Source organism: Lissotriton helveticus, chromosome 8 (genome assembly GCF_964261635.1).
Source record: "Lissotriton helveticus chromosome 8, aLisHel1.1, whole genome shotgun sequence".
NCBI classification, from domain to species: domain Eukaryota; kingdom Metazoa; phylum Chordata; class Amphibia; order Caudata; family Salamandridae; genus Lissotriton; species Lissotriton helveticus.
Window position 1 is genome coordinate 46037029 of NC_136069.1, and position 13402 is coordinate 46050430.

General features: G+C 44.5%; 1 protein-coding gene across 1 annotated transcript in view; it reads left to right on the forward strand.

Moving 5' to 3' along the window:
- Positions 1–13402, forward strand: part of LOC144772327 (uncharacterized) — a 78513-nt gene that overhangs the window by 7219 nt on the left and 57892 nt on the right. Inside the window, exons 2-3 of the mRNA XM_078656569.1 lie at positions 5207–5333; positions 6695–6805. Coding sequence (XP_078512695.1) covers positions 5207–5333; positions 6695–6805 — 238 coding nt within the window. The remainder of the gene's footprint in view (positions 1–5206; positions 5334–6694; positions 6806–13402) is intronic.

Genomic DNA, 13402 nt, shown 5'->3' on the forward strand with positions numbered 1-13402 from the left:
AGCCAACTCGCCACATTCATTGAAGAACACAACATCCTCGACTCCTCCCAATCCGGCTTCAGAAAAAACCACAGTACGGAAACCGCCCTCCTCGCCGCAACAGACGACATCCGCACCTTACTGGACAAAGGAGAAACAGTAGCCCTCATCCTCCTCGACCTATCAGCGGCGTTCGACACAGTCTCCCACCGCACCCTAATACGCAGACTCTACGATGCAGGAATCCAGGACAAGGCCCTCGACTGGATCTGCTCCTTCCTCTCCAGCAGGACGCAGCGTGTCAGACTCCCCCCTTTCCTCTCAGACCCCACACCTATCACCTGCGGAGTCCCCCAGGGCTCCTCCCTCAGCCCGACGCTCTTCAACGTCTACATGGCTCCACTTGCCCCCATCGTCAGAACCTACGGACTCAACATCGTGTCATATGCAGACGACACCCAGCTCATCCTCTCCCTATCCAACGAGCCCAACACCGCCAGACGCAACTTTCGAGAAGGCATGGAAGCCGTCGCCAAATGGATGAAAAACAGCTGCCTACAACTAAACACCAACAAAACAGAAGTACTCATCATGGGCCCAAACCCCGACGCCTGGAGTGACACCTGGTGGCCCACCGCCCTCGGAAACCCGCCAACCCCCACAGACCACGCACGCAACCTGGGAATCATCCTGGACTCCGAGCTCAAAATGGACCGCCAGATCAACTCTGTCTCATCTTCCTGCTTCCACACCCTCCGCCTCCTTCGTAAGACCTTCAAATGGATCCCCCTCGAACACCGAAAGACAGTCACTCACGCCCTGGTCACCAGCAGACTCGACTACGGCAACGCACTCTACGCCGGAATAAACAAAAACCTCATCCGCAAGCTACAGAACATCCAGAACGCCGCCGCAAGACTGGTCCTCAACCTGCCAAAACACTGCCACATCTCCCAGCACCTGCGCACACTCCACTGGCTCCCCGTCGAGGCGAGAATCACCTTTAAGATGCTCACCCACGCACACAAGGCCCTCCACGGCACCGGACCAGCATACCTGAACAGTCGACTCAAATTCCACGCACCCCAAAGGACCCTACGATCAGCCCAGCTTTCCTACGCTGTGGTCCCCCGCACCAGAAAGACCAGATCGGGAGGCCGCTCCTTCTCCTTCCTCGCGGCCAAAGCATGGAACGCCCTTCCGCTCCACCTCAGACAGACAACATCGCTCCCCATCTTCGCAAGAAACCTCAAAACCTGGCTCTTCGACAGACCCCCTCCTTGATGGAATGGAACCTGCACCCCCCCCCCCCCAAACCCCCCCCCCACCCCTAGCGCCTTGAGACCCTTACGGGTGAGTAGTCACGCTTTAACAAACTCCTGATTGATTGATTGATCTGCAGTGGTCTCTTCATTGCCAAGGAAAGGAGAAGGAACTTTTTAAGAACTTTCATCATCTTGCAGAATATTACTCAGAGGGCTTGATTTGAGCTTGCCTCCTGACCGAAGTCTCAGGGATACCAGACTTCCCCCCCTTCTGTTTGCCTGCACCTGGAACTTGCTGTTCTAGTGCTACAGATGGAATCTGCAATACCGACGCCGGCGAGTGATGCCGGAATCTGCACCGAAGTCGTGAGCGCTGCTCCAACTTGCAACGTGGACCCAACGACGGCCGCCGTGCCACATTGACGCCAGCGAACAACATCGTAAGCTTGCCATAGCCGTGAGCGCTGCTCCAACTTGTGACGTCGGACCGACGCCTGCTGCTCTGCCGCATCGACTCCGAAGCCGACATCATCATTGAGCCGATCAAGAATCCATCGCCATTGTGACATCGTACGGAACCGTGGTTTCGGCGCCACGTGATGTCACCTCCTCTCCGGTCAGGAACCAACGCCTCCCCTGCCTGCGCAAGGATCCAGGTCCCGACGCATCATCTCCCCGAAGCAAGGAACTGACGCCGCAACGCGCCAACGACGCCGCAGCTCCCCGACGCCGTGATCGGTCTTTGTTTTCGCTTTTCCAAGGTACTGTCTATGTCGGTCTGTTTTTACTCCGGGCCCGATGGAGTGCACCTCGCGGTCGGCGCCGTACTTTGGGATTTCTTTGATCTTGACGTCATGATACCTCACGTTGGGGTTATTTTTTGATAAAGACTATTTTTAAGTGAATAACCTATTTTCGAACAATTCCTACCATCTTGAAGAATTCTTATTGATTACCTTATTGTAGATTTTTTGTCATTTATGGTCTTTTGATAAGTCTATATAAGGAATACTTATTTTTATAAAACCTGTATGTTGTCCATCTGTAGTGTTTTCACTGTATTACTGTGTATATTCACAAATGTGTACCTCCGACTGGCCTCTCCAAAACTCAAGGGAGCCACATTTGGGATCTGAGTTCCCCCCACACCCACTTTTGGTTGGGATTTAGGGGTCCCCACTCTGTTGGGATCTGTCACTTCCTCCAGCTAAATGTGGCACACAACAGATGCAGAAGGAACCCCTGCTGGGCTCTCAGACATTGCCAGCAGTGTCTCATACCGGCCCGTCATGGGTAGAGCTCCAGTTAGGATGGAAGGACAACAGTGCATAACCTTTGGCGTTCTTCGTTTTCAAACTTGTCAACAATGATTTGCGGTATCTGTGTATGGTCCACAGGTTTTCTTTCCTACTTGATTCTGGCATTCATTTTCTACCAATGCGCATTATGGATCCTGGCCTTCGTTAGCCATCCGGCTCATGATGCTCGAGAGGACGCATGTTCATGGGTTCTAGCTGCAGCCATCTATCTTAAAGCTAAGAAAGAATAATCATACATTTCCTTTCTTTCAAACAAAAATGGATCTGGTCCAACAAAATAGTTCCATTTTATTCATACTTTGAAAATATTAAATAGATTTATGCTTTTCAGAAAGTAATAAAGACTATTGCTCTCAACCTTCTAAGTGTATTGGAAATTGATGGTTGTCAATGACAGCTCTGATTAAAGAAATTGAATTCTTGAAGCTTTACAAGGGAATGCATGGGGGGAGCCCGCGGAGCCTGACCGTGTTTTGAACTTGTTCTATGAAATTTACCATGGCCCTTATTGTTAATCTTGAAGCACTGCTTAAAGAATCAGTATCAATATTAGACTGAAGCATTAATAGTGCTGATTCTAAAAGAGGGCGATGAGCTCTAGGAACCTTTAATGGGTGTCCGTATTCAATTCAGATTTTGTATAAACATATTTACCAAAACCTGCTCTATCCCTACTAATCAATAATTTTTCTTCAAGAGTAGATTGTTAAATTACAACACCAGACTGTTTTGTTATGCCTGACGTGCCACTAAATTATTTTCAATCCTTTTTTTGGCTGGGACAAAGTACGGTGGTCTTTCCTCATTGAAGATAAAATTATATCAAGGTCATAATTTAAAGAACATTTCATCATGACATAGTTAACCGTTCCTCTTCCTTGAACCGTCCCTTAACCCCCTTACCCCCACGTATAAATATCTTTCTTTTTGGAACCATATGCCTTACCTTAAGCTTATTTTTTGGTAATCATCATTCAAGTAAAACATGTGTTTTCTAGCTCTTTCGAGCATTTTCACCCTCATAAAACAGATGAGTTTGGCTAACTGGTCTTCTCGGTTTTGTTGAAGGCAGTGGACAACTTAAAACATATGTTGTACGATTATGAAAATATATACCACTGCTTGCCACACGTTCAAATAGTAACTAAATGCAGTTTTAATATAAAAATATCTGCAGTGCCTCTTTAGTCTTGCTTAGATATTTTTTGCTGAAAAATTAAAGTTCATGTTAATAATATGTAGTTTATAGAGCGCACGGCTACCCCCAACGGGGGTGTCCCGGCGCTGAATGGAGATAGATGGAGAAGGAAGTCAGTACCATGGAGCCCTCTGAAATCTATCATTGACTGAAGAGCCTTGTCTTTAATAACTTGCGGAAACTGGGTTCCGAGGGGGCCTTTCTGATTTGCAGGGGAAGGGCATTCCAGAGAACCGATGACGTTACTGCGAATGAGCGTCCGCCCATTCTGGCTTTGGCAAAACGTGGAGTGACAAGAAGTTCAAGGTGGTTGGACCTTAAGTTTCTAGTATGGTGTGATTTGTAAATTCTTTTTTGTAGGTAGTGGGGGCCTTTACCATTTATTGTTCTAAACGCCAGGGTTATCGAGAGATGTCTTACTTTTGTTAGATTTGCTGTTAAAACTGCTGTCCAAATCAGTCCTCTGCAATTCTAAAAATGTAGACATTGACAAGTTATCGGTTCAAGCCTGGTGGGTATTAGTGTGTATGTGTAAAAGTGACGGCATGATGTTGGGCAATCCTTGTCTGAGAAATATTAAGGGGAGTGAGCTCTGAAAGATTCAAAATTGGAAACCACCTAAGCAAGGAATCCACCTAGGTTAGCCAGAGAATAGGAGTTGAAATGAGCATGAAAATGTCTGCTATACGCAGTTTCACCCTTCAGTTACATCTGATTTTGAGGCCATTAGTGAAAAACAGGCTGGTTTGGTTGTCTCATTATCTTTCTCTTTCTATCTTTTTCTTTCCATTTTACTCTACCTGATATCAAACAGCATCTAGTTTGATAGCAACATACTTCAGTACTTTGACAATAAATACAAAAATACCTAAAACATTTTTGGATAAAAGACCTACTTTTCTTAGCCTTCTGACTCTAGGAACTAAGATTACAAATCGTGTCACAACACAGTCACCAATATGCCTTTCTTGCCCGGATGCTTGGACTATTGGGTACACTAACTGAGCCCCCCATCAAGCCTTTTTCATAGTTCAGTCAGTGTCTGAGCTTTATAGACTTTAGATTCTGCCACCTTTAATACTAGATGATTTAACACGATTCAGCCATGAAGTATACGGTATATGTTCCCACAAAGTAACAAACTCTTCAGTGGAGTGCACAAACCAGTTGGGCCGAGTGATGTATTTCTTTGTTTGCTAATTTGTGCCATCAATAGGAGATCGATCTTGATGGTGTGAAGAAAGAATGTGCATTTTGGCTACGAATGGGAACAAATCATGGTTCATATCTGACACCATTGGTATACTCCCATCGCATAGGACTTGTCACCCAAGAGCAGGAGGAAATAATACTGTTGTTACATGAATACATTTGTTCTGTATCATGCTTAATTGTTCAGTTTCTGCGAATGACACAAGTGTTCATAATATTATTCCTTTTTTCAGGTGCCGCTTACGTTCCAGGATGTTGTTGCCTGTTTCTCACACGAGGAGTGGGAACTTTTACACAAATGGCAAACGGATCTTTATGCAAATCTCATGAAAGAAATTCACCAAGTATTGATGATACTGGGTAAAGTTCTACTGAATGGTTTATGAAAAGTTTGCAAAACCTTTAAAGTATTGGACACCTTGTCATTTATTTGGCTCTCATGGTAGTTTGTGTGTAGCTTTTTGACTAATGAGGGTAATTCCTTTATTGACCGATCCAAGATGTGAAGCAAATTACTTTATGATCGTCCATGTAAGCCATGAATCAGAATGTCTCTTGTTGAATCACTATGGCTTCAGACTTCAGTTTGTGCAGTAAATTCCTATTTCCTTTAATGATCCATGCATCAATGGCAGAATATCTGGATGTGAAGTATGTGGGTGCTTTATGTGCGAACAGTGGTTCTGCCTCAGGATATGATTAAATGCTTAGTTGTTGCATTGGTTATCTACAGAATGTCTAGAAGGGCTTTAGTAGGATCCTAAAAAGAAGTTTATGAGACCAGATTCCCATTTCAGTCAATGCATAGACTATGTCCAGAGGAGCGACTGTATAGTTACAGGTGCTAATCTCTGCAGTTCTTGGGTTACTTCTTTTGCTGGATTAGAGAGGTCTGGCAGGTGCATTGGTACACAGTTGGCAAGAGACAGCAAGGCCGCTTATTGTCTCACCTGCTTTGAAAAAAGGTAGACTAAAGGTCTCATCTGAAAGAGTTGTGTCAGGGGAGGCCATCTCCTCTTCCTATGATGTAGACTTTGCAGGCATGGTTAGCACTACAAGTTAGACTTTGTTAGATTAGATCTTTTGTCTGCTGCTGGTCTTCAAGTGGTAAGTAGAAAGTCTGTCACTTTTGTGTTGGGTTTGTGGGGAGGAAATGTGTTGCATCCGCTTCTGAAGCTATCCCATTCAATCCATCGGATGGCCTTCTCAGATAAATTAGCCCATCATCAGTATATTTTAGCCTCCATCGATCTCTTATCCTTCAGGACACCTCTAAATAGCCATATTTTCTCTCATGACATCTCCTTTCTTGCTCCTCTCTCGCTTTACCCACTCCTCCCAATCCAATCCCCCCACTACAATGTCCTCCCCAATGCCCACCCACACCGTGAAAATGGTTGCAGACTCCACTGAAACTCTGACCTTGACCCTACCATGACCACCAAGTCCTGGCTGATTGTTTTGAATTATTTTGTGTTTATTGTTAATTTGGATTAATATTTGCCCCTGCATATCTAATTTGCAATAATAAAATGTGCATATAAATTCCTCCTGTTATAGTTCGATCCCAAAGGAATCTGCTTGTTGCGATGTCTGTCACCGCACGAGAAGTTGGGCACTCTTCATTTCTTTAATCCCACTTGTTAGAAATGTTTTTAATTCTGACCTTACTCAGGGAGCTATTGATCGCTTACGTATTTCCTTATATTTTTTTTAACCAGGTCCTGTGATCGCAACCTCTGTCTTTTCATTAGGCGTGAAGGAAAAGCAAGGCCTGTGCTCCTCAAATGATGAGAACTCTGACGGAGGACACAGTGAAGACCATTCCCCAAGTGAGTAAGAATAGTACAGGTGTTTTATCAGTAATCTGGCAGGGCATTCCAAAGTCATAAACGTTTGCATTGATTCTCGCTCAGAGAAGCAAGCAAAAACATAGATAGATGTGCACTAGAACAGAACCCTATACGTTCTGTACGAGAGACGGTTGGGATGATCTTCTCTCTCTTGATCCTGATTATCTGATATTTTCTAAATGTTCTAATCTATATTAATATAATCTCACAATAGGGGTTCTAGAGGGAGGAATTATTACCATCCACGGTACCACACTACAGGATCTGAACTCACAAAAAAGTAACCAGATAGTGGACCCAAGCTACTCACCAATGAATGAAAGTGAGGGGGGAAGGGACAGACGCACACATTTGTTAAGACGAGAACCCTCACTCACCCTAAGGTGACATGCTTCATCAATGGGCTCCCTCTTGCACACTGGGACTGCAAGGTACCCAGTGTGGGCTACAACTCCCCCGCATGAGAGGAGCATGAGGTGTTTTATGTCATCCAATGTAGGGCAGAGTGAGGGGCAGAATGCAAAAAATGTTTTACATGTGAATTAAAACTGTCTCCTGGTTGACAGGGTCATTCCTTTATTGATGTCCCCAGTGGATAGATTAAAATAAGCTCAGTGAGAATAGGGATATAGATGTTCCCTATTAGGATAAGGTCAACATGTTTCTGCCTCTATATACTGAAAAGGTTCTTAGCATTCTTCAGGACTGTTCACTATGTCACTCCACTTGATTTGTGTGAAAAATGTATAAGAAAGTTATCATACTTTTACTGCTATGGATATTGTCAGTGGTACCAGCCAGTAGTCAGGTCCACATTCAATTGGAGACTACCAGTCAACATCCACCTTCATAAGTCCTTTAGTAGTAGGTGTCAGGGCTCAGGGAAAGTGTGCAATGGAGGTGATGCTACAAGGGAATGGAGAGATGCGCAGGAATCAGAGATGACTGGGGAAAACACCAGCGTACAGGTGCAGGGTCATATCACCCCGCTGCATGCCTGGTCCTGGAAAAAGGTTTTGATACCCTATCCTGGCCATATCTCTTTGCTGAGCTCCGATATATGAAAGCGGATCCAACATTGCAGGCACACACACGACTAATATATACATACCCTACATCCAGAGTCCGAATTGGACGTCACATCTCCCTCCCTTTCATATATACAGGAAAACCCGACAGGGCTGCCCTCTCTCGCCTCTCCTCTTTGCCCTAGCTATGGAACCATTAGCGATCCGCCTGTTGAGGGAGGGCAGAGACTGTAGTATTCCATTATCGGGCAACACCCTCAGCGTATCCCTTTACGCCGACGACCAATTACTGTACGCACGGGACATTACAATAAACCTCACGCCCATCCTCACTACCCTAACAGATTTTGCCGCAGTTTAGGCCTTAATGTTAACTGGGCAAAATTCTCTATCGACTTAGTGCCGACCTCCCCCCACAAACGTTACCAATGGGAAATGCCAACCTTACCTGGTAATTGCATTCCCCGATACTTAGACGTCCGAATATACCACACCCCCCAGGGTGGGCAATCACGTAAAGCATTGGCAGGCATCCGAACATCCATTGGGTTCTGGCGTACTCTCCCATTATCCTCCTTGGGGGAAGATTACACTGACCAAAATTATCATAGACCGTGTCTCTTATTCTATTTTGCGAACCTCCCAATCATCCCCCCCTTCTCGTTCTTTCAGGAAATGAATACTCAACTATGCACACTCATATGGGGGAGCGAGTGCCAACAGGTCTCTCTGGCCAAAATGCAGCTACTGATAGAAACTGGCGGATTAGGAGCCCCCTCATTTGAAGCTTATTTCCTGGCAGCTCAGCTCCAGTGGCATCCACGCTGGACAGTGAGGCGCACATTGGAGGAAACCGCCGTGGGCGCAGGACCAATGCCCATGGCGGTATTTCAATTCATGCTCTTGCCAGGCTACCACCCCACAGCGATCCACTCCCTACAAGTGCAAATAGCACAGTCCTGTATATCCCGCATTCATCAACTATCCAAAGAAACCCCATCATATACCCCTTTGCTACCCCTTGTGGGCCTACCTAAAGGTCAAGAACACCACACCTCACGCACTCTCAAACTCTGGACTGACCATTCAGTTATAGAAGAAGGATACCTCTTTGCAGATGGCCAGCTAATCTCCTTCGACGATCTAGCAGAGGAGTATTAACTTCCCCTGGGGTAATTCATCTTGCATAGGCAAGTGCTCTTCGACTGTCCCCACACCTGGCAAGTAGTTGAAAACGTACCATCGACACACCGAGTCATTTATACCATTTTACAAATGGGACCCGGGCGTCATATAATTACATGGATATATAAATCCATATGCGAGCTGACAGCTACCCACCTACGCCACCAGTGGGAAGAAGAGTTCCGAAGGCCATTACATAACAGAATGGGAAGAAGCGATGGAGTTCCCGAAAAAGGTCTCCTGCAACACCCATTTTAAAAATATACCAATTCTACGTACTGCATTGTGCCTACGTAATACCTCACCGCCTCCAATGCTACTATCCGAAAACACAATTTGCATGTCCCAGATGTTATACCCCTAATGCGACATTCCATCACATGTTCTGGAGTTGTCCAACGCTACAATCATATTGGGGCACAATCCATAACACGATACGCGAAACAACAGCACTCAAAAATATAAACACATGGGACGCCTGCGCTCTAGGTATAACCCGGTGTCGTTAACACCACAAAGTACAGATGAGATTTGCATCTCTAACTCTTCTCTTGGTGAAAAGCGTGATCGCTATGCATTGGTGTGCACCAGCAGGCCCCCCGCTGACACCCTCTGATATGAAGAGGCCAGGGGAATACCCAAATAACCCATCTCCATGCAGTGGGTGATACTCCTCCACGACTTCAAACAAATTACCACTAGTACTACATCGCTGCACATATCTCAAGAACCAACAGACACCCTGTCCACAACCACCCGCCATACCGTCTCCTACCAGATCCAGGAGCAATACTCGACCAGAGAATGACCATATTCAACCCCCACTAGTACACAAACACCAAATGCTTAGATAGTACCCAACCCCGACATCTCCCAATACTCCAATGCTGCATACCCACACCCAGCTCCATCTCTGCTATTCACATGTGTACTCTGCACAACGTACCCCCAGTTCATACCCGACCACCCATGTTTGATGAAAGTTAATCCCCCCATACAGTTTGCACTAATAGTGCGCCACCATACATCAGCTCATTAGAATGAAGCAGTCAAGGGTTCACAACAAGAGCATGATAGACCTAACACAATACACCCAGAGCCACGGCACTTATTGGTAGCACAACACTCTCTAACACTGGGAACACTAGCATTGTGAAACCCATTGTATGTATCAGTATATGAAATTGCTCCACATAAAAATATTGTATCATTCATTTGTCCTAACTGCAAACTATATGTGTGTGATGAAAATCAAATAAAAAGTTTTAAAAAAATGAGATACTCTACATGCAGATCAGAGAAACACTGGGCCAATCGAAAAAAAAAGGAGGGATTGTCATGGCAAAAGAGGAGGGAAAAGACGGGACCCTGTGGCTGACTGGTACAATCAGGAATATAGGAAGGACACGGTTAAGCTCCTACAGGCAGTGAAATCTAAGATCCACCCAGATGTGGTGGCATGTAGAACCAGATACAGACAGGCATTAGATTATGCCAAGAAACAATGGGAATGTTCACGGTGGTCCTTTCTTCATGGTGCCGTGGCAGCTAAGGACAATAAGTCCTTTTGGAAGAAAGCAACCCTTTGTTTGAATGGACCAAAGTCTGCTCTAGAGTTTACATTACAACCGGAAGAGTAGGCGTCCCACTATAGGGGTCTGTATACTCTTGGAAACAAGGAGAACGAGGAGAATGTAGGCATGAGGGAGATTGTTCCTTCCGGCATTGTAGAAGCTCTAGAAATATCTCCTGAAGAAACCCATGCAGCTATTAGCTCCTGCATCTCAGCCAGAGCTCCTGCCCTGATCGAATTCCTAACGATTTATACAGAGAAGACTTTAAAGTTTGAGTCCCCTACATTAATATGCTAATCAATGCTATACTCTCGGGCATGGGAATTCCTCCCTCCTGGAATTCAGCCGAGATCATACCAATTCATAAGAAAGGAGATAGGACAAATCCGGGTAGTTATAGACCCATTCGTTTAATTGACTCTGTGCAGAGGATTTTCTGCAAGCAGTTATTGGCTCGTATCCAGGATTGGATCTTAGAAAAAAATATCCTGTCTGACTACCAGGCAGGTTTTCGTGCCAATATCAGTACCTTGGACCAGGTCTTCCGCTTCCTTTGTATTTATTGGAAATAAGTCTTTAGTAAAGGGGGAAGCTGTACTTACCCTTCATGGATCTGCTTATGGCTTTTAACTTGGTCCCTCGATGAAAACTTTGGAAGATGTTGCCACAGTTGAGAATTCCTCTAAATGTATTGGATATTCTTATTCGGCTACATTTAGCACATAAAGAAATAGTTAGATAGGGGGAGGAGGGACCATTAACCGCGCTCTTAATGATAAACCAAGGAGTCAGAAAGGGTGCATGTTAGCACCTATCCTTTTCTCGCGATTTATTAATGGGGTAGTAGGTTTTTGTGATAGGGATGGGTGTGACGCCCCAAAGGTCGGAAAGAGAAGAGCGCACGCTCTACTGTTTGTCGATGACACATTATTAATATCAAAGTCTCCCCAAGGGCTCCAACAGCTATTAAATGATTTTAACCTTTTCTGTGACGAGCGTGGTTTGGAGCTCAATGATGCAAAAACAAAGTATATGATATTTTCCAAGGGTACTTCGAAGCGACGTATGTATGTAGAGGACCATACTATTGAATTAGTTTCTGTTTTTAATTTTTGGGGAATTTGCTTAACACCAAATTTATGTTGGGCCCCTCATGTAGAGAAAGTACACTTGTCCCTAATCCAGCAGACTGCCCACGTAAATAAGATCCATAGAAGTACGGTGTCTAGGAAATTGTTCCATTAAGCAAATGGGGTATGACCCAGAAAGAGTCAAAGGACCTGGGTATCGTATAGTATAGAGAACAAAGTGGTCCTAGGCACAATTATCTAGTACATTTCAATGCAATATTCATTTTTTCATATAAGTAATCTTTAAAGGATTCAATCCTAAAATGGAAAAAGCAAAACAACAAAAAGCCAAATGTGTATGCAGTCCCAGCACAAAATGATATATATATACCCAAAAGCAATTATTACCACACTGAGTTTTGTATGACAAAATAAATTCACATTTTATTTCATATTAATATATACATGTTTATAAAAAACAAGAATAGGGAAGTTCTGCCAGTGCAGTAGAAAGTGCATAAAGGTGTGCTCAAGTGAGACAAGAAAAATAAGGAAAAGAAAATTCGAACAGTTTAAAAGAAAAGCTAAGGTTCTATTCTCAGTGTTGAGCCTGCCCCTCGTATATTGTTCATATCATTCCGTTATAATATTTCACATGGCGGGGGAAAGGGTGCAGGCGTCAGAAAGGGTGGGGATTGTCGATTTTTCAACCCTAGCGCTGTTGAGGGAGGATCAACGCCTCACCTACGGGTCTTCCTCAGGACGGACAGAGGAAAGGGGTGGGGGGAACCTAGACTGCAGAGACAGCGTCCCAAAAAAGAATGGGGGTAGCTACCAATTAATGGTGTGCTCAAATATTCCAAAAGTTAAACATCTGATGTAAAAACTCAGCCTTGCATGGAGAGGTTACTAGGGAATGTATCCAAAAGGAATGTATCCAATTCACCAAAGGTGATGTTCGAAATGTGGCAACCCAATAGGGAGCAAAATGTACTATTGTTTTATGCGAGCGTAGTCAAAACGCCAATCCTTTGATTCCAAAGTGTGGTCCTGTAGTAAATACACGCGACCTCCTAACCGGGTGCCATCACATCATGTAGGTTCCCCCACCCCTTCCCTCTGTCCGTCCTGAGGAAGACCCGTAGCTGAGGGGTTGATCCTCCCTCAACAGCGCTATGGTCGAAACGTCGCCGATCCCCACCCTTTCTGACACCTGCACCCTTTCCCCCGCCATGTGACCTATTATAACGGAATCATATGAACAATATACGAGGGGCAGGCTCAACACTAAGAGAATAGAACCTTAGCTTTAGTTTTAAACCGTTCGAATTTTCTTTTCCTTATTTTTCTTGTCTCACTTGAGCACACCACTTTGCACTTTCTACTGCACTGGCAGAACTTCCCTATTCTTGTTTTTTATAAACATGTATATATTAATATGAAATAAAATGTGAATTTATTTTGTCATACAAAGCTCAGTGTGGTAATAATTGCTTTTGGGTATATATATATAATTTTGTGCTTTTTCCATTTTAGGATTGAATCCTCTAAAGATTACGTACATGCAAAAATGAATATTGCATTGAAATGTACTAGATAAATTGTGTCTAGGACCACTTTGTTCTCAGTACTATAGGAAATTGTTCCAGCACCAGAAATATATAATACTAAAGCCACAGGAGCTGTTATGTATGGAGCAGAATTGTGGGGTAGCTGGAA